The sequence below is a fragment of the Podarcis liolepis genome, assembly GCF_965112155.1.
Source record: "Podarcis liolepis genome assembly, chromosome: 12".
Lineage (NCBI taxonomy): Eukaryota > Metazoa > Chordata > Lepidosauria > Squamata > Lacertidae > Podarcis > Podarcis liolepis.
The window spans coordinates 59,032,657-59,058,391 of NC_139563.1; the positions used below are offsets into that span (position 1 = coordinate 59,032,657).

Sequence of the window (25,735 nt, forward strand, 5' to 3'; positions counted from 1 at the left end):
TTTTGTACTTTTATTGTCCTTTTAGGCCTCTGTGAGGACCCATTGGGTTAGTTGGTAGAATGTCACCTTTTAGAAATAAATGCTTTACTAATGAAACTTTGGGGGACCCTGCTTTAAAACTGCATAGAGGCAGCAACCATTTCGCACAGGGCCCTGTTTCCAGCCTCTCTATGCACCAGCAGAGCACGTGTCACTGCCCCGTTCTGCCCCGTTCTGCCTTCTTTGGGGTCCAAATCATGTGCACTTTGGCAATCGTATGTCAGTTGGATGCGCCTAGAACAGTCACCACCTGTATTTTAAAGCTGCACCACTAGATTTATGGTGTGAATTGAGGTAAGAATGAAAGACTCCTCTTGACTGTATGACTAGGAACAGTTATTGCAACTGCAATTTTCTCCCTGTTGCTGAATTTCTTTTCTTTCTTTTTTTGCCCTGTAGATTTTTTCAAAGGCATGAAACTTGTGAAGAAAACATTAGAGATTCAATTAAATGGTATTCAAAAACCTTCCAACTCCCAGTCTTTTATTATACTCAGAAATAATGGCTGGGAAGCATATGTTTGTGGAAGATAAGGTGCTGGTTCAAGGACTGCTATATAAGGAATTAGTCAGAGTGATGCCCTCTACGTCTCATTAAGGACAGTGTCTATAGGACATATTTTAGAGGTTCCCTTTCTCTTCCACCTACTTCAGTTGCCTCTGAGGTCAGCCGTGGCAGTTAGGCTGATTCATATGCTTTGTCTTCTTGCTGAAATTCCATCTAAATTCATTAAAAGAATATGCCTATGTTTCAAGGTCAAGAAGAGCAGTTCTGAGCTTTACTCTTTGGAATTTGCAGTGCTGTGAGGCCACCAAGCCATGCCTTTCCTTCTGAAAGATATGTCCATTCTTAGGTTTGAACCTGTAGACATTTCAGTTAATGAAATGACCTTCATAGTCATCAGCTTCCCCAGAAATAGGCTTATTAACCACTAAACTTGGAAAACTTTTCTATCGAACTTGAAACTTTGAAAGGAACACCTGGCTGATCTTTTGTGCATATTCCTTGTAACTTTGAGTTTTGTTTTAAAGACAGCAAGTAAGAAATTGAATCTGTGTTGCCAAATATAGGACTATTCTGCAACACTCTGGGGAATTACCACCCTAGAGACACTCCAGGTCCTGATGAGCTGTATCCAAGGCTCCTAACAGAGCTCATGGATGTCATCTCAGAGCCTCTGTCTATAACCTCAGGTTCTTGGAGAACAGGTGAGGTCCCTACAGACTGGAGGCGGGCAGGTGTCCCCATCTTCAAAAAGGAGAGAGACGGGGGGGGGGGACACCCAGATAACTAGAAATGGGTCAGCTTGAGATTGATCTTAGGAAAGGGCCTAGAACAGATAATTAAGAGGTTGGTCTGTGAGCACTTAGAAAAGGATGCTGTGATTAATAAGAGCCAACAGGACTCTCATTTCTCAACAACGAAAAAGCGTCATGCAGACAAATCTAATTCCTTTCTTTTTTTAATTGTTTTTTACTGCTTGGTCTCTCCCACAAACGCAAGACGACTCTGGCTGTTAATTATTTCAGATTTATTGCTAAAACAACAAACTAAGGCGGAGCTCCTCTACTCATCGTCCTCCCCAGAAGATGGAGTTGCCCGGACTGAGCTCCTCCCCCTTCCCCAGCGCAGAAGCCCCCACCTTCTCTTCCGGTATCTTTCGCGCGTCTCTGCCACTTTTGAAATCCTACGACATTTGGCAGAGCGTATTTCCTGCATTCCAACGTCTTGCCCAATATCATAGTTTTCACACATCTGTCTGTCCCCTTGGTCAGAGCTCAGATTACAGCTGCTCTCCTCCTCCTCTCTGCTTTCTGCTGTTAACTGTCCTCTCCCTGTGCCTCTTCTTCTCCTCCTGTCAGCATCTGAGCTTCACTGACAGTGTTACAAGCTCAGTGGTTGAGGGGAATGCTGTGGACCCTGTGTTCTACAACATCTTTATAAATGATGGATGAAAGAAAAGAAGGGATGCCACCAACTTTTTGTTTGTTATGCAAACTTTAACTGTGCAACTTGAATTTGTCAGTATGTGATTGAATCCCACCAGCAAAATAGAAAGTCTGGGAGCAGCCTACATTTCTCTGTTTCAGAACCATCTTCTAATTATTGTAGGGGAAAATCTCAGAGCAACATAACTAGTCTGGAGGAAAAGAGAACAAATAATATTGTGATTCCTTAAAGACAAGTGATTGTATCCAACTAATTATACTCACAGTAGTTCCATTGGGCATACATTAGTCATGTCCATTAATTTTAATGGAATTACTCCATGTGGAGTTGACACTGGATACACATAACCTCCAACATTCCTCAGATTAAAATGTACCTATTTTCATCTGAGAAATGTTGGAGGGTATGAGAAAGCTGGAGGGGAGCCTAAGGCAAGCATACATGGAAGCCAGAAATGTTGGACATCCCCCCCCCCCCGTTCATTTAGATCTGTTTGACTCTTTTCTTCTTAGATAGTTAATCTAGGAGTTGAAAGGAGTAGGAGGAAGAATCAACTTAAAAGTAAACCCAAACAGCTGAGACTGATGTCCAGCGGAGTCACAATTTGGAAGGTGTGGGGAGAGGGAATTAGCAATATCACCCGCACATGAGGAGAATCTTCCTGGGTGAATTAAGCAGAGAAGCTACCCCAAAGAAAGGACAACTTATATATCTGCATGTGACTATCGTAATAGTGCCACTGTATTCTGCTCTGGTCAGACCTCACCTGGAGTACTGTGTCCAGTTCTGGGCACCACAGTTCAAGAAGGACACTGACAAACTGGAACGTGTCCAGAGGAGGGCAACCAAAATGGTCAAAGGCCTGGAAACGATGCCTTATGAGGAACGGCTAAGGGAGCTGGGCATGTTTAGCCTGGAGAAGAGGAGGTTAAGGGGTGATATGATAGCCATGTTCAAATATATAAAAGGATGTCATATAGAGGAGGGAGAAAGGTTGTTTTCTGCTGCTCCAGAGAAGCGGACACGGAGCAATGGATCCAAACTACAAGAAAGAAGATTCCACCTAAACATTAGGAAGAACTTCCTGACAGTAAGAGCTGTTTGACAGTGGAATTTGCTGCCAAGGAGTGTGGTGGCGTCTCCTTCTTTGGAGGTCTTTAAGCAGAGGCTTGACAACCATATGTCAGGAGTGCTCTGATGGTGTTTCCTGCTTGGCAGGGGGTTGGACTCGATGGCCCTTGTGGTCTCTTCCAACTCTATGATTCTATGATTCTGTGATTCTATGATCGGTCTGAGTATTACCATATAGTGACATTCAAGACTAATTTGGGTTAATAAGCAGAAGTGAACAATTTCCTTCTGCAAAAGATAGTGGGTTCAATGTCCTGTGCTAATTTGAGAAACATCTGCAGCAAGCAATAAAAATGATTGTATTCAAGTGTAACAAGGTACAATTAAAACAAAGAACCTATCCTGCAGCCCGTCCCAATAGCATGCTTATTCAAGGAAAATAAAACAATGAAAAGGAAAGAAATATGCACTTGCGTTTCATATAATTATAGAATAGAAAGTATGGCAGATATGCTTAATTGTTGCTTAAATTTAATAAGGAATTTACCTAGCCATTTGGCTGAGCTTAGCTCATTATAAAGAAAGGTTTTAATTAAAGCTAAAGGATGCTTTGCATTCTGGCAGAAGTTGTGGGCTTAATGCAGATTTTGAGATGCAGTTTGGCCCTTCGGAGAGTAGCTGCAATCATGTGTTTCAGTCCTGCAATCCATAGGCTTCAGTCCTATGGAGTCAGTCAGATAGTATGCATATTGGCTGAGAATGTATGAAGTGCAACTGAGATATATACATTCCCCAAAGCCTGTCTGAGATTATGCATACTGCTCAGAGAATGTACAAAATCCTGAGGAGAGATGCACATTTCTCAAGGCCTCTTCGAGAGGATGTACGTCAGCCAGAAAAAGAGCAGTTCCCTCTTCATGGACAGGTTATGTGGGGAATGTGCAGAATGGCTGGTTCTTATGCACATTAGCCGTTCAGCTCACACTGCCCCTTATACATACATCATTGAATTACTTTTAGAAATTATTACAGTACTTAAAAGCCTATCTCAAGTCTCCGCCGGCCGCATTTAATCTATAACGTGGTAAATCTGGAAACTCTGACACACAGACATTCTGTGCTCTTTCATAGGTTCTGTCTACCCAGCACATAATTTTGTTGTATTGTGTTGTGCTACTTTCCTAACTGGAAGGGGCACTGGAAATTATCTGGTTCACCTCAGTGCTCAAGGCAAGATCCAGCTACAGCATCCCTGACAGGTGCTTGTCCAGCCTCAGCTGAAATATCTCCAGCAAAGAGCCCATCGCTTCTGAAGGCACTGAGATAATCACATCAAGATGGTGTGCATGTCCATCATTGGGATTGTGCCTGCTGATCTGAACAAAGACAATCTAGTGACATCATGTACCGCTGGGCCAAACAAATTTGTGTCAGTGCAGGACACTGAATTCCTCGGTGCATGGAGCTGATCTGAGCAGGGGAAATGGGGGTTGTCCTTTGCCCCATTCTACTTCTCCTGGATTGGTGCTCAGCAGGCCTGGCTCATCCATGTGGTGGAGGGAAGCTGCCAGGCTGGTGCCCTGCCTCTGGCTTCATAAGCCAGCACCAAACTTAAAGGAACATTACAGCAATTCTGGCACCACAATGCAAAGATGGCACATAAAGTGACAGACTTAAAATAGAACAGATTTGGATGGTTTGGAAATAGTATTAGAATACAACGGATTTTACATAAAACAGATTTTAAATAAAACCATTGAAGTCGAGTTCTGAATTCAATCCCCCCAGATATGTGGATTTAAACAAATAGATTAAATGGGTTTCTTGTTGACACAATAACTGTTCAAAATCTTGCCCAACCCCACATTTCTTCTGGTTCACCCATAGTACTTGTCAGGGGTTCAGGAGCAGAGGCAAGGGCAAGGGAGGAAACAGAGAGCGAGGGGGAGGAGGCAGAAGAAAAGATGAGTGATGACGACGACCCGAGATCTCCGAGTCTTTCCAGTGAATCAGAAGATTCACAGAAAGGAGCACCAGTGGCCAGGGCAAGGGGGGAGCCTAGGGGGACACCCCAGGAAGAAAGGGCCAGAGGGGGCTCAGAGGGGAGCAGTTGGAAATCGGGACCAACGTCACCAACAGAGAGCAGGGGAGAGGAAGGGCGCCAGGTATCAAGCGCTGGCAGCTCACAACAGGAGGGAGGGCACGAGTCAGGAGTGGCCACACCTCCATCGGGGAGCGAAGAAACGGTCAGACGGAAAGTGGAAGGTTGGGCGCGCGCGCCAAGTTCAAATGCACAGGAAGGTGGCGCAGTAAGCAGCCCGGAAAGGGAGCCAGGTCCTAAAGCACGGCGCAAGGAGACAGGAGGGTCCGGGGGGTCAGCGTCAGAAGAATCCCGGAAGGAAGAGACCCCGGGGGGCAGAGGGACCCAGAGAAGAACAGTCAGGCGGAAAAGGTGGAGTAAGGCTAGGGTATTAAGTTGGTGTACAGGGGGCGGAGACTCAGACGGAGCTTCGCCGGTCTAACCCTTAAGACGTAGAGTTGCGCGCAGCAGCTTGAGAATGGAAACTGTAACTCAATAAAAGACTTTTACAAGTGACCGCTGGCTAGCGTGATCCTCTGTGAGCTAGGATCTGGAAGCAGCTCTGACAGTAAGCTCCGTCTCACGTTGTGGGCATCTACAGCCTCGCGGACAGAGGAAAAAGAGGGTGCCTACGACTCAGCTCACGAACGGCAGACAAGATGACGGCCGAACAGCAGATAGGAGAACTCAGAGAAGCAGTGACACGTCTGAATGCCGAAATACTTGCATCCAGGAAGAGAGAGGAGGACGCAGCTGCCGCCTACAGGGATCTCCAGGTCAGGTTGGAAGTGCTTACGAAGCAAGGGCAACTGACACCCAAACCGGAGGGGATTGGGTTGGGGAGAAGAACAGGCGGTCTAGTCTCTCACTTCGATGGGAATTTACAACTGTACCCCAACTTTAGAGCAGATGTACAGTGTGCACTGCAACTGCTGGACAAAGACTTTAGAGATGAGCAAGAGAAGGTGGGATTTATCATGTCCCATTTGCATGGAGATGCTAAAGCATGGCTGCGCAATTTGTGGAGAGATAAGGATCCAGCGCTCCAAACCGCGGATGCCTTTATTAAAGCGATGGATGGCTGCTTTTTATCTAGCATAGACGTGGATCTTGCCCGGAAGGGGGTGCATGGGCTGAAGCAAGGGAGGGCCAGCGTAAGACAGTACCATGCCCGCTTTTTTTGCATTAGTCAGTGCCTTGGAATGGGACAGAGATTCAGCTCCAGTCAGAGATCTATTTTGGGAAGGCTTGAACAGTCTGGTTAAAGACGAAATTGCAAGGGGGGAGAGACCCCGGACCACGCAGGAGGTCGTTCAGAGGGCGCTGGCGGTGGGAGTGCGGCTGGAGGAACGTCCATGGAGCAGGGACGAAGGACGTGGAGGGCGCGAACCAGCGAGAGGGTTCTCCTTCGTTCCCAGGGAAGATGCGCATGCGCAATCCACGCCTCCGCCAGGAGGGGGAGCGGAACCGATGGAGGTTGGCGGTGCCAGGGCTCAGTCAGCAACCAGAGCCACAGCACCGGGAGCAGTCAAAGCGAAGCCTCCTAGAGGGAACAGGAAGTGTTATGTCTGCAAAAGTCCGCAGCACATGGCGAAAGAGTGTCCCCAGAGGCTCCACAAGCACACTGCAGCCTCAGCAATGGTAACTGCAGCAACTCAGCAAGGGGAACCACAGCAGGGAAACGACGGAGTCTGGCTGGAGAGAGAGGCACTGGGGCCCAGCCAGACGTGTCAGTGAAGCAGTCCCCAGAGATTTTGCAGCCCACAGACCCCCTCCCACCCAAACCAGTGGTGAGGCTCACCACATCGCTCCAGCTACCAAATGGACTCACCATGGACGTGCCAATCACCATTGACTCAGGAAGCAATGCGGACTTTATAGGGCAGGACTTTGTCGATAAACACGCTATACAGCTGCTGCCTGCCACGCTGCCCCTGCAGGTCGTCACGGTGGATGGCAGGGAGCTGCTAGGGGGGCAGGTGGTGAAGCAAACGCCACCAATGGTGATGCGACTTGGAAATCACAGGGAAATCATCAGTTTTAATGTCACCAGACTGTCGGACACGCCTATTGTCTTGGGCATGAGTTGGCTGGACAGACACAGTCCGACGTTGGCTTGGTACCAGTGGCAGCTAGTCTTTGGCTCATCATACTGCGCTGAACACTGCATTCTGCCCCGGCAGGAGGGAGAGGAGGAGGAAGCGCAGCTGCAGCTGGGGACGCTGCAAGCAATCCCCCACAAATACGCGGGATTTTTGGAGGTCTTCTGCGAGAAGGAAGCGGATAAGCTACCCCCCCCCCCACAGATCATATGACTGCAAGATTGACCTACTGCCAGGGGCGGCGCTGCCCAAAGGGAAGCTGTATTCCATGTCTGAGGACGAACTACAGGAACTCAAGGAGTTCATAGATCATAATTTGGAGCGCGGCTTCATCCGAGAGTCCAAGGTGGCGGGAGGCAGTCCTGTATTCTTTGTTAAGAAGAAGGACACGCCCCAAAAAAGACTTGTAGTGGACTACCGGATTTTGAACAGTGTGACCAAGCCATCGGACTTCCCCATGCCCAGGATCGACGACCTCCTCGCGACGGTACGCAAGGGCCGCGTGTTCACCAAGTTGGACCTGCGTGGGGCGTACAACCTCATTCGCATGCGGGAGGGTGATGAGTGGAAGACAGCCATGTTCACGCCCCTGGGCACCTACGAATACAGAGTTATGCCTTTTGGATTGCAAAATGGCTCCCACTGTTTTCAAGCTTTCATGAATCACGTGCTGGCGGGGCTCCTCTACAAGACGTGTGTCTGCTTCTTGGATGACATCCTGATATTTTCTGAATCGCAGCAGGATCACGACAGACGCGTCAAGGAAGTGCTGAGCAGACTACAGCAGCATAGGCTTTACGCCAAGCTGGAAAAGTGCCAGTTCGACGTGAAGGAGGTGGATTTCCTGGGCTACAGGTTGTCTGACAAGGGGCTCGCCATGGACAGCGCCAAGGTTCGTGCCGTGTTGGACTGGAAGAGCCCGCGCAACCGGAAGGAGGTCCAGCGGTTTGTTGGCTTTGCGAACTTCTATCGCAAGTTTATCAAGGGGTTCGCTATGCAAACAGCGGCCATCACAGACATGCTCAGTTCCAAGAAGAAGAAGTTCATCTGGACGGAGCAGGCGGAGCAGTCTTTTCAGGCACTCAAGCGTCTCTTCGCGTCGGAGGAGCAGCTGTTGCATGTCAACCCCAGCAGGCCTATGAGGGTGGAAACGGACGCATCAGACAGAGCCGTGGGAGCAGTCCTGTTGCAGCAAGACCCGCAGGGGGCCTGGAGGCCGGGAGCGTTTTACTCCAGGAAGCTCAGCAAGTCTGAACAGAACTACACCATCTGGGACAGGGAGTTGCTTGCCATTCATGCGGCTTTCAAGGCGTGGAGGCACTTCCTGATCGGCGCCAAGCACACGGTGCAGGTCTGCACGGACCACAAGAATCTGGAGCACTGGCGCATGGCGCAGTTCCTGAACCAGAGGCAGATACGTTGGGCCGAATTCTTTGCTAACTTCGACTTCCAAATAGAGTATGTCCCGGGGGACACCAACGTCATGGCGGATGCCCTATCCCGTAAACCACAGTACCTGGAGGAGGCGACACCAGCGGCTGCCATGCACATCTTCGCACCGACGGTGTGGGCGTGCGCTTCGGCGACTGTTGACCTGGATGCGGTGAGGAGAGCGCTGCAGGATGACACCTTCGCGCGAGCCAAGATGGCAGAGGCGCAAAGGGGCACGGCGGCGACCGGCGAGTTCCAAGTTCGCGATGGATTACTCCTCCGTAAAGGGGCCATCTACGTGCCGGGGGACGATCTTCGCGCCAAGGTACTGCAGCAGCTGCACGACGCACCCACTGCCGGGCACTTTGGCACAGAGAAGATGATAGAATTAGTCGCCAGGGACTTCTGGTGGCCCAGAATGAGAGGGGAAGTCGCGGACTACGTGGCGAGGTGCGACACCTGCCAAAGGGCCAAACCAGTACACAGACCGCCGGCGGGACTGCTGGAACCGCTGCAGACCCCGTTCGAACCGTGGGAGAGAGTGGCCCTGGACTTTGTCACGGATCTGCCCAGCTCGAGGGGCAAGACGGCAGTGCTAGTGGTGGTGGACTTGTTCTCCAAGATGGCACATTTCATTCCGTGTGCGAAGGTGGCCATGGCGGAACAAACCGCCAAACTGTTCATAGATCACGTGTTCAAGGTTCACGGTCTGCCGCGGTCTATACTGTCCGACCGGGGGCGGCAGTTCATCTCGAACTTCTGGCAGAAGCTGATGGGCTTCCTGAACGTCAAGATCAACCTGGCTTCGGCTAGACACCCGCAGACCAACGGGCAAGCGGAGCGGGTCAATGCCATCATGCAGCAGTACCTGAGATGTTATGCGAATCAACAGCCTGCGACGTGGGTGGATTGCCTGCCTCTCGCCGAGTTCGCCTACAACAACACGAAGCACGTGTCCACGGGGGTCACGCCGTTCTTCGCCAACAACGGGAGGCACCCCAGAACCTTCCCGGGACTGGAAAGAATAGGGGAGGGGGAGCCGCAGACAGCAGATGCGTTCGCGTCGGAGTTGCAGGAAGTCCACGATCAGCTTCGGCGGCACCTGGAGCTGGCTAAACACGCATACAAGGTACAAGCGGACAAACACAGGAGGGTTGGCGAAGAAATCCATGTGGGAGACTGGGTCTGGTTAGCAGCCCACGCAGTGCCGGCCAGGTCGTTGGCGAAGAAGAAACTAGGGCATAAACAACTGGGGCCCTACCAAGTCGAAGAGCAGGTCAACCCGGTGGCTTTCAGGCTGGCGCTTCCGGAGGGTTCCAGGATGCATCCGGTGTTCCACAGATCGGTGCTGACTCCCTACAAGGCACCTCACAGGTTTCAGGAACCAGGAACGGCACCGAGTCCGCTCCGAGAGAGAACCGAGCAAGGGGGAGTGGCACAGGAGGAGCACATCAACGAAGTCACAGAGATTTTGGACTCCAGATGGGGGGAAGAGGGGGTAGAATACCTTCTCGCCAAGGAGGGCACCCCGGCCAGTGCCAACAGCTGGGTGCCGGGCTACGCTTTAGACGAACCTCTGCTCAAAGAAGAGTTTCATGCCCTCTTCCCACATAGGCCCATGCCAGCAGACTTTTTCGACGACTGGCTTTTCACACCCACGCTTTCAGCCAGCACGTTCCAGGGGTTCGACTCGGATGAGGAACCGACACGAGACGCCCGTTCCCCGGAGGGGTCACCCTCGGGATCTGCCTCAGAACCCTCGTATTGGTGGGACGATAGACCAGAGGAGCAGTGACGCAGAAAGTGGCTGGAGGGTCCAGGACGAGCAACGTCCCCAGAAGGCAACGAGGGAGAGACGGACATGGACGTATTCGGGGACGACCCGGGTTTCGAGCACGGCGGCACAGAGATGGAAGCGGAGGTGACCGTCGTCGACGAGAGCAGGGAGGAATAACCGGAAGCCTTCAGATGGAGGCCCGCCACGGGGAGCGAACTGTATCCGACATTCGTCCCCCTGACACGGCAGCACCCAGCTTCCGCACCGGAAGGAGGGGAGGGGGGAAGAGGGGGCTTCGAGGGGGGGATGGATGTCAGGGGTTCAGGAGCAGAGGCAAGGGCAAGGGAGGAAACAGAGAGCGAGGGGGAGGAGGCAGAAGAAAAGATGAGTGATGACGACGACCCGAGATCTCCGAGTCTTTCCAGTGAATCAGAAGATTCACAGAAAGGAGCACCAGTGGCCAGGGCAAGGGGGGAGCCTAGGGGGACACCCCAGGAAGAAAGGGCCAGAGGGGGCTCAGAGGGGAGCAGTTGGAAATCGGGACCAACGTCACCAACAGAGAGCAGGGGAGAGGAAGGGCGCCAGGTATCAAGTGCTGACAGCTCACAACAGGAGGGAGGGCACGAGTCAGGAGTGGCCACACCTCCATCGGGGAGTGAAGAAACGGTCAGACGGAAAGTGGAAGGTTGGGCGCGCGCGCCAAGTTCAAATGCACAGGAAGGTGGCGCAGTAAGCAGCCCGGAAAGGAGGGTCCGGGGGGTCAGCGTCAGAAGAATCCCGGAAGGAAGAGACCCCGGGGGGCAGAGGGACCCAGAGAAGAACAGTCAGGCGGAAAAGGTGGAGTAAGGCTAGGGTATTAAGTTGGTGTACAGGGGGCGGAGACTCAGACGGAGCTTCGCCGGTCTAACCCTTAAGACGTAGAGTTGCGCGCAGCAGCTTGAGAATGGAAACTGTAACTCAATAAAAGACTTTTACAAGTGACCGCTGGCTAGCGTGATCCTCTGTGAGCTAGGATCTGGAAGCAGCTCTGACAGTACTGTAAATAATAAATCTGTATCCAAATGGTGATGCGTGATCCAAATCTGTTCTATTTTAAGTCTGTCACTTTATGGGTAGCATTGACGTACTGTTCCTTATAGTTTATTTACATTGTCTGCAATAATTGTTATTTGAGACACCTGTGGTCAACTTTATATGTCCTATGCATTTGTTTTGTAAGCATCAGCAGCTACACTATCCAGTGAGCCCTGATCCACTAGTATGAATATTTCATTGATAATTATTCGGTATGTACCTCTTTATATATTTTGTTCTACTGTATAACTTTTATGCAGGTTGCTCAGTTTTGTTGTCATTAATTGCTTGCAGTGCCTTATATTCCATTTCCAGCCAATGAAGACTTTATTCCGAAACAGTTGAACTATTCCGGATATACTGTCCTTTTGAGACTTCGGAGAGATGTTTTCCTTTGAGAGACAGCTTGGCGTTCCTCGCTATTCATTGATTTGTTTGATTCTTTGTTTGACTCTGATACATATAACAACTTGTAGTTACTTGCAAAATTTTGTGAGAGAAATTTTGAAGTGGCTTATTCGTATATTTTGAATGACATCGGGGTCAAGGAAAGTCAGGGTAGGGAGTGAGAAATGTCCCTATTTTGGAGTGTATGGAGCATGCACTTCCAAAGCAGACTGTAGAGTCCTTTAAAAATAGAGATTCCTCCCCTGAATTGCTGTCTGGCCACTTTACCTGGCCCTCACCCAGGTTTAACTGTCATTCTGTGTGTACTTTTTAACAAATGCAGAAGCCAGGTGAAATTTTAAGAGCCAGGACAGCAATGATCACAGCAGTTCCAAAGGCTAAAATAATTTGCCATAATGCAAATAATGCTTCCTTTCCTAAAATAGCTGTTCAACTGGTTATGTTTAAATAAAGCAACGGTGGGAAACACATCAAGCAAAATTCAAAGTGAAGTGAAAACTCCTTTTGATTTCCCAGTAAAGCCAATGAATTCTGTGAACAAATCAGGGAAGCAGACAAGGCATGTACACTTTTAAGAACTGCTGCTTGTTCAGATACTTGAAATGTTATCTGGCATTTAGGCATTTAGGAATAATATCCCCCCTCCCTTTGATAGACTGCACAGTATTTGTGTCCTGAATGTTTTCGATGAGGAAGTAAAGAGGGATGAGTGGTTTTTAAAATGTGGGCGGTGTTTTGACAACAATTGCCCTGCACAATTCCTATGGATTTTACTTAAAGGGAATTGCAGGTTAAAGTTGGAGGGACAACGCAGTCAGTCCCAAGGTGGAGCACCGCCCTGCCACCCTGAGTGGCCATTGGCCGGGCGATGGGGACAAGATGCCTCGTGTGTCCCCTTTGCACTTCCTCTGCAGCGGAGAGGAGGTCAACCAATGGGACCCTGACTAAGGGGCGCTGGTGAAACTGCCCTGGTGGGAGCAGTAGTAAAGGGGCAAGACCCCCCCCCAGGCTCCTAGAGGGTGATGTCCATGGTGGCTTCTAACCCCAGGAAGAGAAACCCGGGGAATCTCTCTTCCCGTCAGCAGCACAGCTGTGTGATTCTTCCTAAAAGGCAGAACCCTTTTTATGTTTTTGAATCTACGAAGATAATTCTGTACCAGGCTCCACCAAATATGGTCAGAGAGTTTACATAAATAAGGCACTTTTTTAAAAAAAAAGTTAAAAATCATAATGAAAACAAATATTTAAAAAATTCTAATAAGTTATATAAATAATGAAAATGAGCCCGATCAGCCTTTAAAAGCCCAGCAAGAAATGTGGGTTTTTACCTGTCTCAAAGAATATAAAATTGGAGCAAGTTATACTGCAGGTGGAAGGTCATTCCAAAGACATGAAGTCGCCACCAGCAAAGTAACTGGAGAAGGCTTTTCCCCTTTTGTTTGGTCACCATCCTTGCCTGTGCCTCTGTCTGTCCTGAAGCACCAAACGGAGCAGGAGCATCTCTTCCACAGCTCCCAGGCTCCACCCTCTCAAGATGTAAAATGTGCTTCCTTCTTCCTTGGGATTATACCATTTGTGCAGTGCTAAATACTGTAGGAATAAGGGGAGGGAACTACATCACAGTCCCTAAGGGGTTTGTGCTGTTTTTAAATTTCCTTCTTAATTTGTCATCATCCAACCAAATGCTAACCTTTCTTGGCTCCTGGTTCTCCAGGCAGGCTTCAAAGAAGAAAAAAAGCTTGAAATGCTATGATTATCTGAGCATAGCAATCAAGAACCGCTCCCATATCATTCAGAATGTTCTAAGTATTTCTTGATGCCTGCAGATATTCAGAGTGCCTAAGCACTCTTTGAAATTGTGTGAATTCAATTAACATGCACATATTTGGTGCTGTAAACAGCAGCTGAGGGAAGCAGCCTTGGGATTGTGGAGCAGTGGGGATGCCTTTTTCAGCTTGCCATAAGCCAAATTTTATGTATTCTCTTGTGATTTTCTCACCATATTCTCTTGTCATTTCCTCACCCTAAATGAGGTTTCTTAGGTGAAAGCCACACGTTACTGGTGGTCAGCATGCCTGACAATTTTCCTTGGGTCTACCTCTTATATCCACCAACTCCATTTGTCAACCCCTGGCTCATAACTATTTGTAAGTTTGGGAAAGGAAGGCAAAATGGGTAGATGAGCAGAATGTTGGGGAGCCATTATGAATTGCGATGAAATGGTTCCGCTCATAATGGCTCAAGGATGTTTGTCCCCTTCATTTCCAAAACTCCTTGTCATCTCTGTCTGAAATCTAAGTGTGCGATGTTGGCCACGGGTTCTGGCTGGCCCACAAGGCTGGTTTGGATGGATGACATTTCCTGAAGTTTAGATTTGCTAAGCAGACACACAGCAGAGGAGCTCAGCTGTTGGGCAAGAGTAATCACTGTCCGCAGTGGACAATAATGTTTCCTGCCTATGGCACCTCTGACTTGTGCTAGTTCATGCTCCACTTTCAGAGCTCTTCTGAGTAAAATTGCCTTTTATAGTCCCATATGGTACACGTGAGGCTGTGGAGGGAGGCCCTGCTATTTTGAAAATATGACAAGCATTATCTTGGATCCTTTGTTATGAAAGAGAAAGCCTTCCGTAGAATCTATTACGCAGAATGCAGACTGTAAACATACGCTGCAATTTAATCATTATCTGGCTTTCTGCTGTGTTATCTTCTATTACATCTGCTGAAAATGGCAAAGGAATTGCAAGCAATTATTGGAGCCAATTAAATAATTTTCATTCTTATTTGCTTTTTCCACCCAGGCGAAGAACTCTGATAAACAGGGCAGATCGTGTGTGTGTGTGTGTGTGTGTGTGTGGATAATCTGTCCTCTTTCTCTGTGTGGAAAACATTAGATGGAAGGGGTTGAAGGAACAGAGCCAGGAGCACATTCACAAGCCTGGCAAACTTCGTCATTGGCCGGGTTATGCAGGCTGGCTAGACAATTATGGGTTGGCCTGGTATAGCTTTAGACCACAGGTCCCTCTTGTGGTTAGAGCGGACCTGGGAGAGACCCGGGTTCAAATCCCCACTCAGCCATGGTGCCAACTGGGTGATCTTGGGCCAGTCACTGGCATCTCTCAGCCTAACCTACTTCACAGGGTTGTTGTGAAGATAAAAAAGAGCTACCAAGCTCCTTGGAGGAAAGATGGGGCATCTTTACAAGTATTGACACTGCCCAGAAATGGAGTGAAGCCATGTAAATTAGGGTTAAGAACTTAATTCGTTCTGGAGGTCTGTTCTTAACCTGAAACTGTCCTTAACCTGAAACACCACTTTAGCTAATGGGGCCTCCCGTTGCTGCTGCTGCTGCTCGATTTCTGTTCTCATCCTGAAGCAAAGTTCTTAACCTGAGGTACTATTTCTGGGTTAGCGGAGTCTGTAACCTTAAGCATCTGTAACCCGAAGCATCTGTAACCTGAGGTACCACTGTACATTTATGGTTGAAATAGAAATTGCCAAGGTATAAAGAATTCACCTTGCTGCAGGGTGAAAAGTAGTCTTATCTGAGCTTTACAACCACACCATATAGAACAGCATAAAACATCCTATGCTGTTTCTAATATTTTCCCATACAGTCTGGTACTGGATGAAGGAATAGAATCTAACCCTTCAAGACTGCCTGCAAAGCACTAATTCTAATTTATTGGCACCGTAAGACCTGCAATAATCACAATACGTAGAATTTGCATTTTCTGGTTGGTTTAAAAACATCCTGCAATTAATCATTACCAATTTTCAATGTAACAACAATGAGTGTTTGTTTTTTAATAAATTGCTGCAAATTGTGAAATTATTTTGCATCTTGCCTTTTCCTGTGTCAGACAAAGGGGGAAAACTTAGATTGTAACATAGAGTCTATTCTTTATTGTCAATTAGAAGTTGTGGTGAGGATTTATAAGTGAACCTAAAAGTGCTGCTCATTTTCAAACACTCGGAACGGGCAAGCAAATTCACACATTGCATTGTTTGTGCTTAGACCAGAGTCCAATCTGATGTATAGTTGAGTTGCCCTCTATCAGAAACAAAATGTGCAACTTCCAGTGTATACCGAACCATTCAAACAAAAACTGTTTAATCTTTCCTTTTACTGCTTGCATTTGATTCTTAAACATTGAAAGAAGAATCTCTCTACAGTATGAAAAAGCATCAGCATATAATGGTCTGGATTGTCTGAGAGAAGTGCTCACAGCCGCTCTGTGAAGAATGACTTGCCCAAGTGGTTCAATTCCAGTTGGTACTGCAGATGCTCAAAACTTAGGCGGTGACGTAAAGCTGCTCGCCGAACCTGCAGGACATGGAAAAACCATTAACAACAACTCCTTTGCTGTTTCTTTTCTATTTCTACAAGGGCTGAGCTCAGTATTACTGCTTGCTACTATGGATGCCGGGGCGCGGGTGGCACTGTGGTCTAAACCACAGAGCCTAGGGCTTGCCAATCGGAAGGTCGGCAGTTTGAATCCCCTCGACGGGGTGAGCTCCTGTTGCTCGGTCCCTGCTCCTGCCAACCTAGCAGTTTGAAAGGACGTCAAAGTGCAAGTAGATAAATAGGTACCGCTCCGGTGGGAAGGTAAACGGCATTTCTGTGCACTGCTCTGGTTTCCCAGAAGCGGCTTAGTCCTGCTGGCCACATGACCCGGAAGCTGTACGCCGGCTCCCTTTGGCCAGTAAAGTGAGATGAGTGCCGCAACCTCAGAGTCGTCGACAACTGGACTTAATGGTCAGGGGTCCCTTTACCTTTACTATGGATACCAATTATGAGCTCCATCCAAGGAGCTGAGGTTGGCTCCATTTGCATCAGGTACAATCTGGGTGACCTGGTGTAGACGAGACTTCCACGGCCCTTTTACATTCATTCTTCTTCTTGCAACAACTTTCTTCCCTTAACTACTTCCTTTCCATTCCCAGTTTGTTTATTCATTCATTGAGATAATAATAAATATTGACCTTTTACCTCACTTTCTAATATTCCATTTCCCTTCAGAGGAGGGAGATCTTCCTTCCCCTCTGAATGCCTCTCAGTCACCTTTATTTATTTGTGGGGTTTTTTAATAAATATATTTTATTAAACAATTTCTTAGCTTACAAAAGTACGTACATTGTCTCTTTTTTCAGGTCATAAAGTCTTTTCTACAAATCAGTTCCATTTTATATGAGACAATAGTGTTGTGTACAGTATAAGGTCGGATCTAGCATGCAAGTGAGGGGCTTGTGCTGGCATTGTTACAAAGAAACAAACACTGAAACTAATGAGCAGGATAGCACCTGCACATTTTGCCTTGTAACTTGGATTGTGCGGGGACTAGAGATTTAATTACTACATCATGTCCGTGTTCTGAAAGCAAGTTACCAGTGAAATGCAAACCATTCCTCTCTTCCAAGCTTTCACCTGATGCCCTTATGGTATGAGCAAGGCCTTCACTATATTGCTGACATTAGTTATCACATGCAATTGTACATGTCTGAAGGTTGTTTTTCCCCATGAAAAGTAGGAATCAAGCCTCAGAAAACAAGCGGTCCTCTTGTTTGGACTGAAAGGATTTCCTCCTTGCTGCACCTGCCTAAAAACTGAAAGGGGGGGGGGAGTTGTCTTCAAACTTTACCATCTTCAGTTGTTTATTAGCATGGTACAGCTCCTCTTTCACTTCTGCCTGCTCCCTCTTTCTGGCCCTTTCCAGACACCTGTCTTCCTGTTTTGCCAGCTCCAGGGCCATCGCCTTGCCACGCTCCCAGCTGCAGAAGCAGAGGCAGGACAAGTTGTGTGAGCAGCACAAACCAGTCATTGCTGTTGTATTAATTGCAGAATGAAGACATTTCCAAACTACTTTTTAAGGGCCAGGCTACATGGACCCCGTCAGAGCATCATGCTTTCCTCCCACAGCCCGAGAAGCATTTGCCCATCTTAGGAAAGGAGGTGTGATGCTCTGGCACGATCCTGGAGCCCTGCTACTTCCTTTCCAAAAACGGGTCTTCACCTGACTCCTGACTTGTCCCTAAGTGCAGATCATGGTTTGTGGTATAAAACAAACTGTGGTTAGTGAAACATGCAAGCATGTTTTGGAGCTGACCAGATTTTTTTCTTTGAAACTATGATTCCTGGTTCTACTGTAACAACATGGCAAGAATCATGAAAAACAAACCTTTGGTGAAGTCTTCCTCTTGGCTGAAAGGGAGGATGGGGTGTGAGAGGGAGAGGTTTGCAAGCCTGTGGCTTTGTGCAGCTTCCTTGTGCATGGCTTAGTGTTGTGTGTTAACGCAGCCAGAGGTTTTTAAAGGGGGTGGGACTAACCCCACATACATCCCTCCAGCATATGTGCAAATAAACATGCATAAATGTGTGAGCCCTATTCCTGCAATCCTCAAACCAGGAACCACTGTAGGAATGAACCATATGACAAAATTCAGAAAGTGGAGCAGGAAATGAACAAATATTTTAATAGAATGGTTTGGTTTCAACGTGATGTTTATGTTTTGTTGTATTTTAACCTGTTGTTTTTTGGAGAAATGTATTGGTATTATTGTGAGCTTCTGTAGTATGAAGGGTGGTATAGAAATGTTTCACATAAACACATAATTATGTGGGGTGGGGGTGGGGTTGTCCTTTAGTTCATAGCTAAATGCAATGTAGTGGCATCCATAGGAATCACACAGATGCTGGTTATGCTTTGCCATCCAGAGCAAAGGAATGGCTCTTATCTGTCAGCCACAGCCAACATCTGATGTGGCTTTCAGACCCAGCACAGAGACTGGCTTTAATCAGGCCGTTGGGTCTGGAAGGTTTTGGTGTTTATCATCAATTTGTGAGTTTTTGCCTAGCTGCATTTTCAGCTGGGTGTCAAAAGCTTTGCCACCCTGGAGGCAGCCTGTGTCATTGTTTCTTTACTGGAAAAAAGGCTTTTAGCCACTAAAGTCCACAGTTAGAAAACAGGATTTCAAAATCCATTTACCTTCGGAGCAATTTAGCATATGCTTGAGCTTTTGCTAACATCTGAAATGCAATGAAAGATAGTTAGTGCAAAGCAAAAGCAGGGCTGAAACTAGGCTTTCTGTCACTCAGGGCAAAGACCTAGTCTCTCTCTCTCTCTCTCTCTCTCTCTCTCTCTCTCTCACACACACACACACACACACAGAGAGAGAGAGAGAGAGAGAGAGAGAGAGAGATGTGCATTTGCGTACACACACACATACACAAGGATTGGACTGAACCTTGTATATGGACTCTGCCTCCAGGCAAGGACCCCCTGAGACTTGGCTGGTTGGCTGGCCTCTCCCGCCACTGAGCTCTGCTGAAGCTGAGCAGCACAGGACTACGACACCCAAGGACCCTTTTAGACTCCGGAGCCGGCTGCGGTTGGAGGAAGCCCCCCCACAAGCTGGGAGCTTCAGTGGCTCCCCTCTAGAGACTTTGCCTGGGGCTGAGACCCCAGCCAGCCCCCTGGCAAAAATTTGAGCTTGTACCCTGTTCCTAATGGGAGAAACAGAAGCCCTTTCTCCAGCCACTCCAGGGATGCTGGCAGCCGGCTGTTTGTCATGCAGGAGATATGCAACCACAGGGGGCCCAGCCAGTGCTCATGTGATGAGAAATATTTTCCTAGATCTTCACTATCCTGTATTCACTATTGCTTGTGGGAATGTAGTCCAATATGTCTCTCCACAGGGTCAGTCAACTGGCTAACTAGCTACTCTTATCACATCATTAGACGTTGACAGGAGACCATCATCATATTGGTGCTAAACAGATAAACAGCTCTTATTGGTGCCTGGATGGGAGAGATCCTGCAAAGGCATTTATGCCAACTTGGGAACAATGATGGGGGGAAGGTGAAATATAAATGTAAGAAAATAAAGTGTAGGCCACACATGGTCCGTAGCCACCCACAGCTGACAAAAAAGTTGGCAAAGTCAAATGTGAGGAAAATCAGGTTCTGATCAGGCAAAAATTCTATAACGATTTTGAAGAATGTTAAAGGAATGTTCTCAGGAGAAACTTTCAGACATCCCAGAGTTGCTATTGAATTCTAGATGAAGCGAAATCCAGGATCCATTTTGAGAGTACATTCCAATACACACCGGCATGGGTAGAAATTTCATTTAATTCACTGGGACAAGTTACTTTTGAGCTGACATGCATAGGATTGCACATATTTGTGGGGATTTCAAATGAAGTTGTTTCAATATTGTTTGTTAAAAGGGCGGCATTTTATTTGTAATTTTAAAAAATCCAGTCATGTTTTAGACACGTCTAATATCCATGAACCATCAAACTTAGCTCAGTTTCTAACCTGGCATTTCCCAACAACAACCCTAACTATTTTAAAAATATGTGCAATAGAGACAAAATATACAATTATATTAAAATCTGCTTAATCCTGACAGCTGAATTAAAAGGCCAAAGAGGAAAGTTTTTACAGTTTTCCCAGGAAGCATTCAGCCTTGGACTTAGATGGAACTTATTAATCTGTGGAACTCACTGCCACAGGTCCGTGTGTCACGCTCGCATTAACCGGCAGCAGTGTTCTGGGCTCCTCCATATTTGCAATATCAGCCTGAAAGCTGAGGAGTGCTCTCCTGGGCATATTCTAGAAGCCACCTAGGCTGCCTCACTTGTATTTCTGGCCAGGGCCCAAGGTCCTACCTCTTCCTCTTTCAGCAGCTGCTCGCGTGTGATGACATTGCTGTCTGTGCCTGTCTTCTCCTTGGCGGATGCCATGCTGCGGTGGGACCAGGGGGGCAAGTGGGGAGCACCGCTCTATGCGCGCGCGCTCTCTCTCTCTCTCTCTCTCTCTCTCCCTCTCCCCTAGCCTGATGCCGTTTGCATCCCTGGTTGCCATGGGAGCAGACCACGCTTCCAGAACTGTCAGGCCAACACAAAGGTCCCGAATGGCAGCTGCCAGTTGCCTAGGAGAGGAAAGGGAGACGCAGGCGCTGCCTCTCGCCTTCAGGGGCCCAGATCTGAGCTAACCGTACAGGCGATTTCCGCAGTTCCTCTTGGGGAGAGGGAGTCCCTATGTTTCTCTCCTCTCTCAATTATTCTTCAAGTGCACGTTCACATACTCCAAAGCAAATAAATTCTCCCTGGAGAGACAAACACCAGAAATGTAGTCTTAAAAAAAGAAGAAGAAGAACTTTGATCATTTTTTTCCTTCCCTGCATTTTCCCAGCTGCCACCCGTGTCGCTCCCATGAAGTTCCCCCTCCTACTCTGTCCTCCTGCATTGAGTTTCACGTGGCATTAAAGGACCTTGCAGTGGATGGTGTGGGGAAGGTGGGGGGAAAGGGTGGGCAACTGTGTGCCCCCCCAGACAAATTGCTTGCCCTGCTTTCATCATATGGAAATGCACATAAAACTAGAAAAGCAGTTACAGTCCTGCCTGATTTGTGCCATTGATTTCAATAGGCCTACTCTAAGCATGGTAAAATATGCATCCAACTTACTGAGAGAACAAATGAAATAAAATTAGAAAGCAATTTTCAAATGAGAAATTACATAAAAATGGCAAGTAGGAGCAGTCTCAAACCACAGGAAGTACCTTCAGCCCAAAGAGTGTTTGAGATGTAAATGAACAATTACCAAGCGCTTCCTGTCTCTTCATCAAAGCTGTTATGTGGACCACAGAGTGCTCAAGTTATAGTGCCATTTTAGATTAAAATGAAAGTTGCTCCTATTATGATATATTTATTAAGCTGTATTTTATGTTTTGCATGCAAGTCATTTGTCTTTCCCCAAATATTTTTTCAAGGATAGCAAATCCAGGGAACATTATATATCCTTGAGGGTTTTATTTCATTTGTTTTGATAAAGAGGAAATCTAGTATAGCTTTTTATTATTTAGAGTTGGAAATGTCTATTGAAGAGCAAAGGGTAATTGGGAATCCTTTCCTAGGAGCCTGGCATGTGCAAGGAGGGGCTCTGGAATGGGGAAGCATTTCTCCTGGGGAAGCCAGACTGAGCAAGGGGCTGCCTTCAGCCGGCCAGACCCAACACTCAAATGCCCAACGGACAAATCGTGACCGGGGGGGGGGGTCTCTGCTAGGTAGGGTTGCCACCTTTGGTCAAGCAGGACAAAATACAGGATAGGCCAGGCAAGGACAGGTTGGGGGTTGGGACTGGGGGGCACACACTCTTGTGACACCAAATCCTCCCCCCTCTTAGAAGGGCAGGGCCAGGGGTAGACGGCTGGCTCCCCATGCTGGCGTCAGAAGAGATGAGCAGGGCAGAGGAGAGGTCAGGTTGGGATGACGGAGGGGGCCAAGTTGCGTCAACTGTGTGCCATGCTTGACTGGCAGGCGGCGGCTGAGAAGGGGCACCAGTGAGAGGGAAGGAAGGAGGGGGCGAGGGAGAGATGGTTGCTCCTTGCCCTTTCTCTCTGTTGTCACTTGGGCTGGGCTTCTCCTCAGCCACACCAACAGTGATGCAGCCACCATTTGGGGCCAGTTGAGCTCAAATACGAGGGACAAGGCATCCTTGTTTGAAGTCCAAAAGGGACGTTGGGCACTTTTGTCCAAAAACGGGCCAATCCCATTTTTCTAGGGTTGGGTGGCAACCTCCTACTAGGGAGTGCTCCTTTGCAGGCCCATTTCAGTGGGGCACCTGCAGGGAAGGTGGGGGGTGGAGTGAGCCAGAGCCTCATCTTCAGATCCGCCAGCACTGTCTCCAGTCCAAGTCAATAAGAGCATGGGAAGCTGGTTCTTCACCTCTTTTCCTGGAGTGCACCGAACCAAAGTGTTTTAGCTGTTTGTAAACATTGATTAGTGGACAAGAGGCCATGGAACATGCTGTTCTTTTGCAGCACTTTCTGTTTTATGTAATAAAACCACAAGGGGTTCCATTACATAAATAAAAATAAACGTCTCATCATCCGTGGGCCCTGCGTTTGCAGCAAGGTGCAACACTGTGGAGTTTCACACAATAAATTGTGATTTGCCAGAATAGATTTTTAATAGGTATCACTGAGTTTCTGGCTTGTTTGCAGTTCGAGTTAAAAGCCATGCTTGCGATTACAGGCAATTACACCACAAAGACAATGCCCACACTTTATCATATTTCTTTTTTGAAAAGCTCCTTATTACCTCCCCCCCCCCCCCCCAGCATTTGGTTTTTACTGAGATGTGCTTTGGCAAAGGAATGACAATGTATCCTATGAGCTGTACATGCAAATGATTTCCCTGAACTTTCTGTTGAATATAACAGCAACCCTTATTTTGTCTGTTTACTTATATACAGGTTTTCTTCAGCTCTCATTCCAAGGCTGCATGCAGCTTATTCATGTCGACGATCAGCTGGTGGATTTGCATGCAGTAGAACAAGGAAAGCTGGGAAGTTTCGCCAACGTCAGCATTGATATGTGTGCCATTATTGATCGGTAAGTTTAGAGCATGGAGTGACGTGGTGGGTGGCGCAGCGTGAAATGGATGTGGCAGGAGACAGGAGCAAGTTGCTTTGAAAACTCCCAGGCCGTTTTTCTGCATTTAACTTTTGCTGTGTTTCAACAACCATCATAGGACCTCTCCTCTTCAGCAGTAACTGAGAGGTGGGGCGGGTGTGATGGTGAGATGGGATTCCTGTGTATCATACAGTTGGAAGGGACCCCAAAGGTCACCAAGTCTGCACCCATCCCTTCAGGGATCTCTCTCTCATTTGGCAAATCCTTTTGCAGCTACGAATCTGTGTCAAGCATAATTCCTCTCCAAAGATTGTTCTGTGTGTTGTGAATGAGTTAGCTGACCTGTTTTTATCACTGAACTTTTTAGCTCTGAGGGGGCAAAGGAGGCCCCCCTGGTCATGTGCTTTGTTCCTTAGGAGATGGCAGTTTCTACAGGCTTGTGTTCTGCTGTGCAGTTGATGTGATCTGGTCATTTATGAAAGGCTTGTTTTTTCCAAGTGTCTGGGATGGGAAGTCTCACCCACCTACCAATGTGGGTGCAAATATATATGAATAGCAGGAACTGGTTGTTTTCAGACCAGCACTTTGTCATTTTTGTTTTCACCTTAATAATTGCAGTGCAATCTGCACTTTTAAAAACAGGTTATTAGGAGGACACCAGGAGTTTGGGGAGTGGGTGGGGTGGAAGTCCTATGAAGGGAGCCATGAACTTCAAACTGCCGGCACTTGGGGACCCCTGGGAGCAAAACAAGCCACAGCCAAGCTGTCCTAGGCTAGAAGGTTATCTCTGTGTTTTATGTTAAGCAACATTCCCTTGTGAAAGTTTTTGCTTAGGCAAAATATCTGAGGAATTCTGAGGGAAGAAAAAGTGCTTTGATGAATGCATTTTTTCAGTAGGAGTCTTCACATGCCCTCCTGGGTTATCTTGTGGGGGTGGGAAGGCATTGTAAGGCAGCGTCCCAATTCATGGCTGCAGTTAGAGGGGCCCGGGTCACTGTGAAGAACTGAGAAGACAGATATGCTGTGGGAGGAAAAATAACTTCCGAAGTCACAGTTGTTTCTGATTATGCAGAGAGAAATCCTGTTTTCCTTTCACGTCTGCAACATCTATGAGTCGACTCACCTAGAAGCCTCGGAGTTGCCAGAGCAATTGGTGTGCTGCCTGGCAAGTGACAGTACAGATCCCTGTACATCTTTCCTTATCGTTGACAAACTGGGTTTGTTGTTGTAGTCCAGATGGCACAGTTGTACATTAGGATTGTCACACAGCACATTGCACAGGAATTATTATTCACAACTAATTTATCCCAGAAGCCTGCAGAAGCTGGCTGGCTGCACTTGGTTTCCTCAAAGCAGCGTGGGCATGGATTTTCATCACTGGGATAGCATGACATGATGCTAGAAAGGATTTTGAAACCTCCCATCCAATATGTTATTATAGATTATGTTTAACACATGTCAATTTTAATGAAAATCTGACAGTGTGGTTTAAAGACATGCTAAGTACCAGAGATGTGCAAATAGAATGAAGCTGCCCTGAGTTATAACTGTTCCTGAAACTGTTTGCCGGTGGTGGGCAGAAGCTTTTGATTTTTTCCTTATCACAAAGAGATATTAGCATGTCCCGCACTTTCTCTGTTTCATGAAGGCAGCAGGCAAGGTAAGCCCGGCTCTGTTTTTTCCTGGGATAGATAGATAGATAGATTCTTTATTGTCATTACACTAGTGCAACATTGCACAAGTGCAACGAAATTGGATGCCATCCCTTAAAAACAACAAAAGCAAAACACAACAACAACCAAACAAACCACCTTCCAACCACACCCACACCCACACCCATCAAACTCCCAGGTCTCACTATCGAGTTACAGCATTCAAAAAGGCCACAGCTCTTGGATAGAAACTGTTTTTCAGTCTATTTGTCCTTGACTTGATGTTTCTATACCTCCTGCCAGAAGGCAGTAGTGCAAACAGACTGTATCCCGGGTGAGATGGATCCTGCAGGATGTTGTTTGCTTTCCTAAGGCAACGGGAACCGTACAGTTCTTCCAAAGGTGGGAGAGGGTGACCAATAATCCTTTGGGCTGTGGTTATGACCTTCTGGAGCACCTTCCTCTCCCTAGCTGTACAACTGGAGAACCAAGCACAAATACAGTATGTAAGTATGCTCTCTATGGAGCCTCGGTAGAAGGACACCAGCAGTCTCTCACTCAGATTGTTCTTTTTTAAAAGTCTGAGGAAATAAATTCTCTGCTGGGCCTTCTTCACCAGAGCAGTGGTATTTGCGCTCCAAGTCATGCCCTGATCCATAGTCACTCCCAAAAACCTGAATTCCGCCACCCTCTCCACCCGTTCCCCGTTGATATACAAGGGCTGAATGTC

At 47.5% G+C, this 25,735-nt stretch overlaps 2 protein-coding genes across 2 annotated transcripts in view; one reads left to right on the plus strand and one right to left on the minus strand.

Annotated features, from left to right (window-relative positions):
• The window catches only part of CNTNAP2 (contactin associated protein 2), a 1,020,100-nt gene that overhangs the window by 642,600 nt on the left and 351,765 nt on the right, over positions 1–25,735 (plus strand). The window contains exon 10 of the mRNA XM_083468764.1: positions 23,194–23,332. Within this exon, the coding sequence (XP_083324890.1) occupies positions 23,194–23,332 (139 nt within the window). The remainder of the gene's footprint in view (positions 1–23,193; positions 23,333–25,735) is intronic.
• On the minus strand, positions 16,029–20,758 carry CFAP141 (cilia and flagella associated protein 141). The gene is made up of 4 exons (XM_083468917.1): positions 20,606–20,758; positions 18,918–18,958; positions 17,574–17,703; positions 16,029–16,258 (listed from the first exon to the last, which is right to left on the minus strand). The coding sequence occupies exons 1-4, from the start codon at positions 20,678–20,680 to the stop codon at positions 16,157–16,159; spliced, it is 348 nt and encodes a 115-aa protein (XP_083325043.1). The 5' UTR covers positions 20,681–20,758; the 3' UTR covers positions 16,029–16,156.

Excerpts from the sequence above, each read along its gene's own strand:
- CFAP141 (XM_083468917.1), bottom strand. The coding sequence starts at position 20,680 with ATGGCATCCGCCAAGGAGAAGACAGGCACAGACAGCAATGTCATCACA. Across the intron at positions 17,704-18,917 it reads TATGCTAAATTGCTCCGAAG|CTGGGAGCGTGGCAAGGCGA; the intron begins GTAAATGGATTT and ends CTGCTTCTGCAG. Across the intron at positions 16,259-17,573 it reads CTAATAAACAACTGAAGATG|GTTCGGCGAGCAGCTTTACG; the intron begins GTAAAGTTTGAA and ends CATGTCCTGCAG.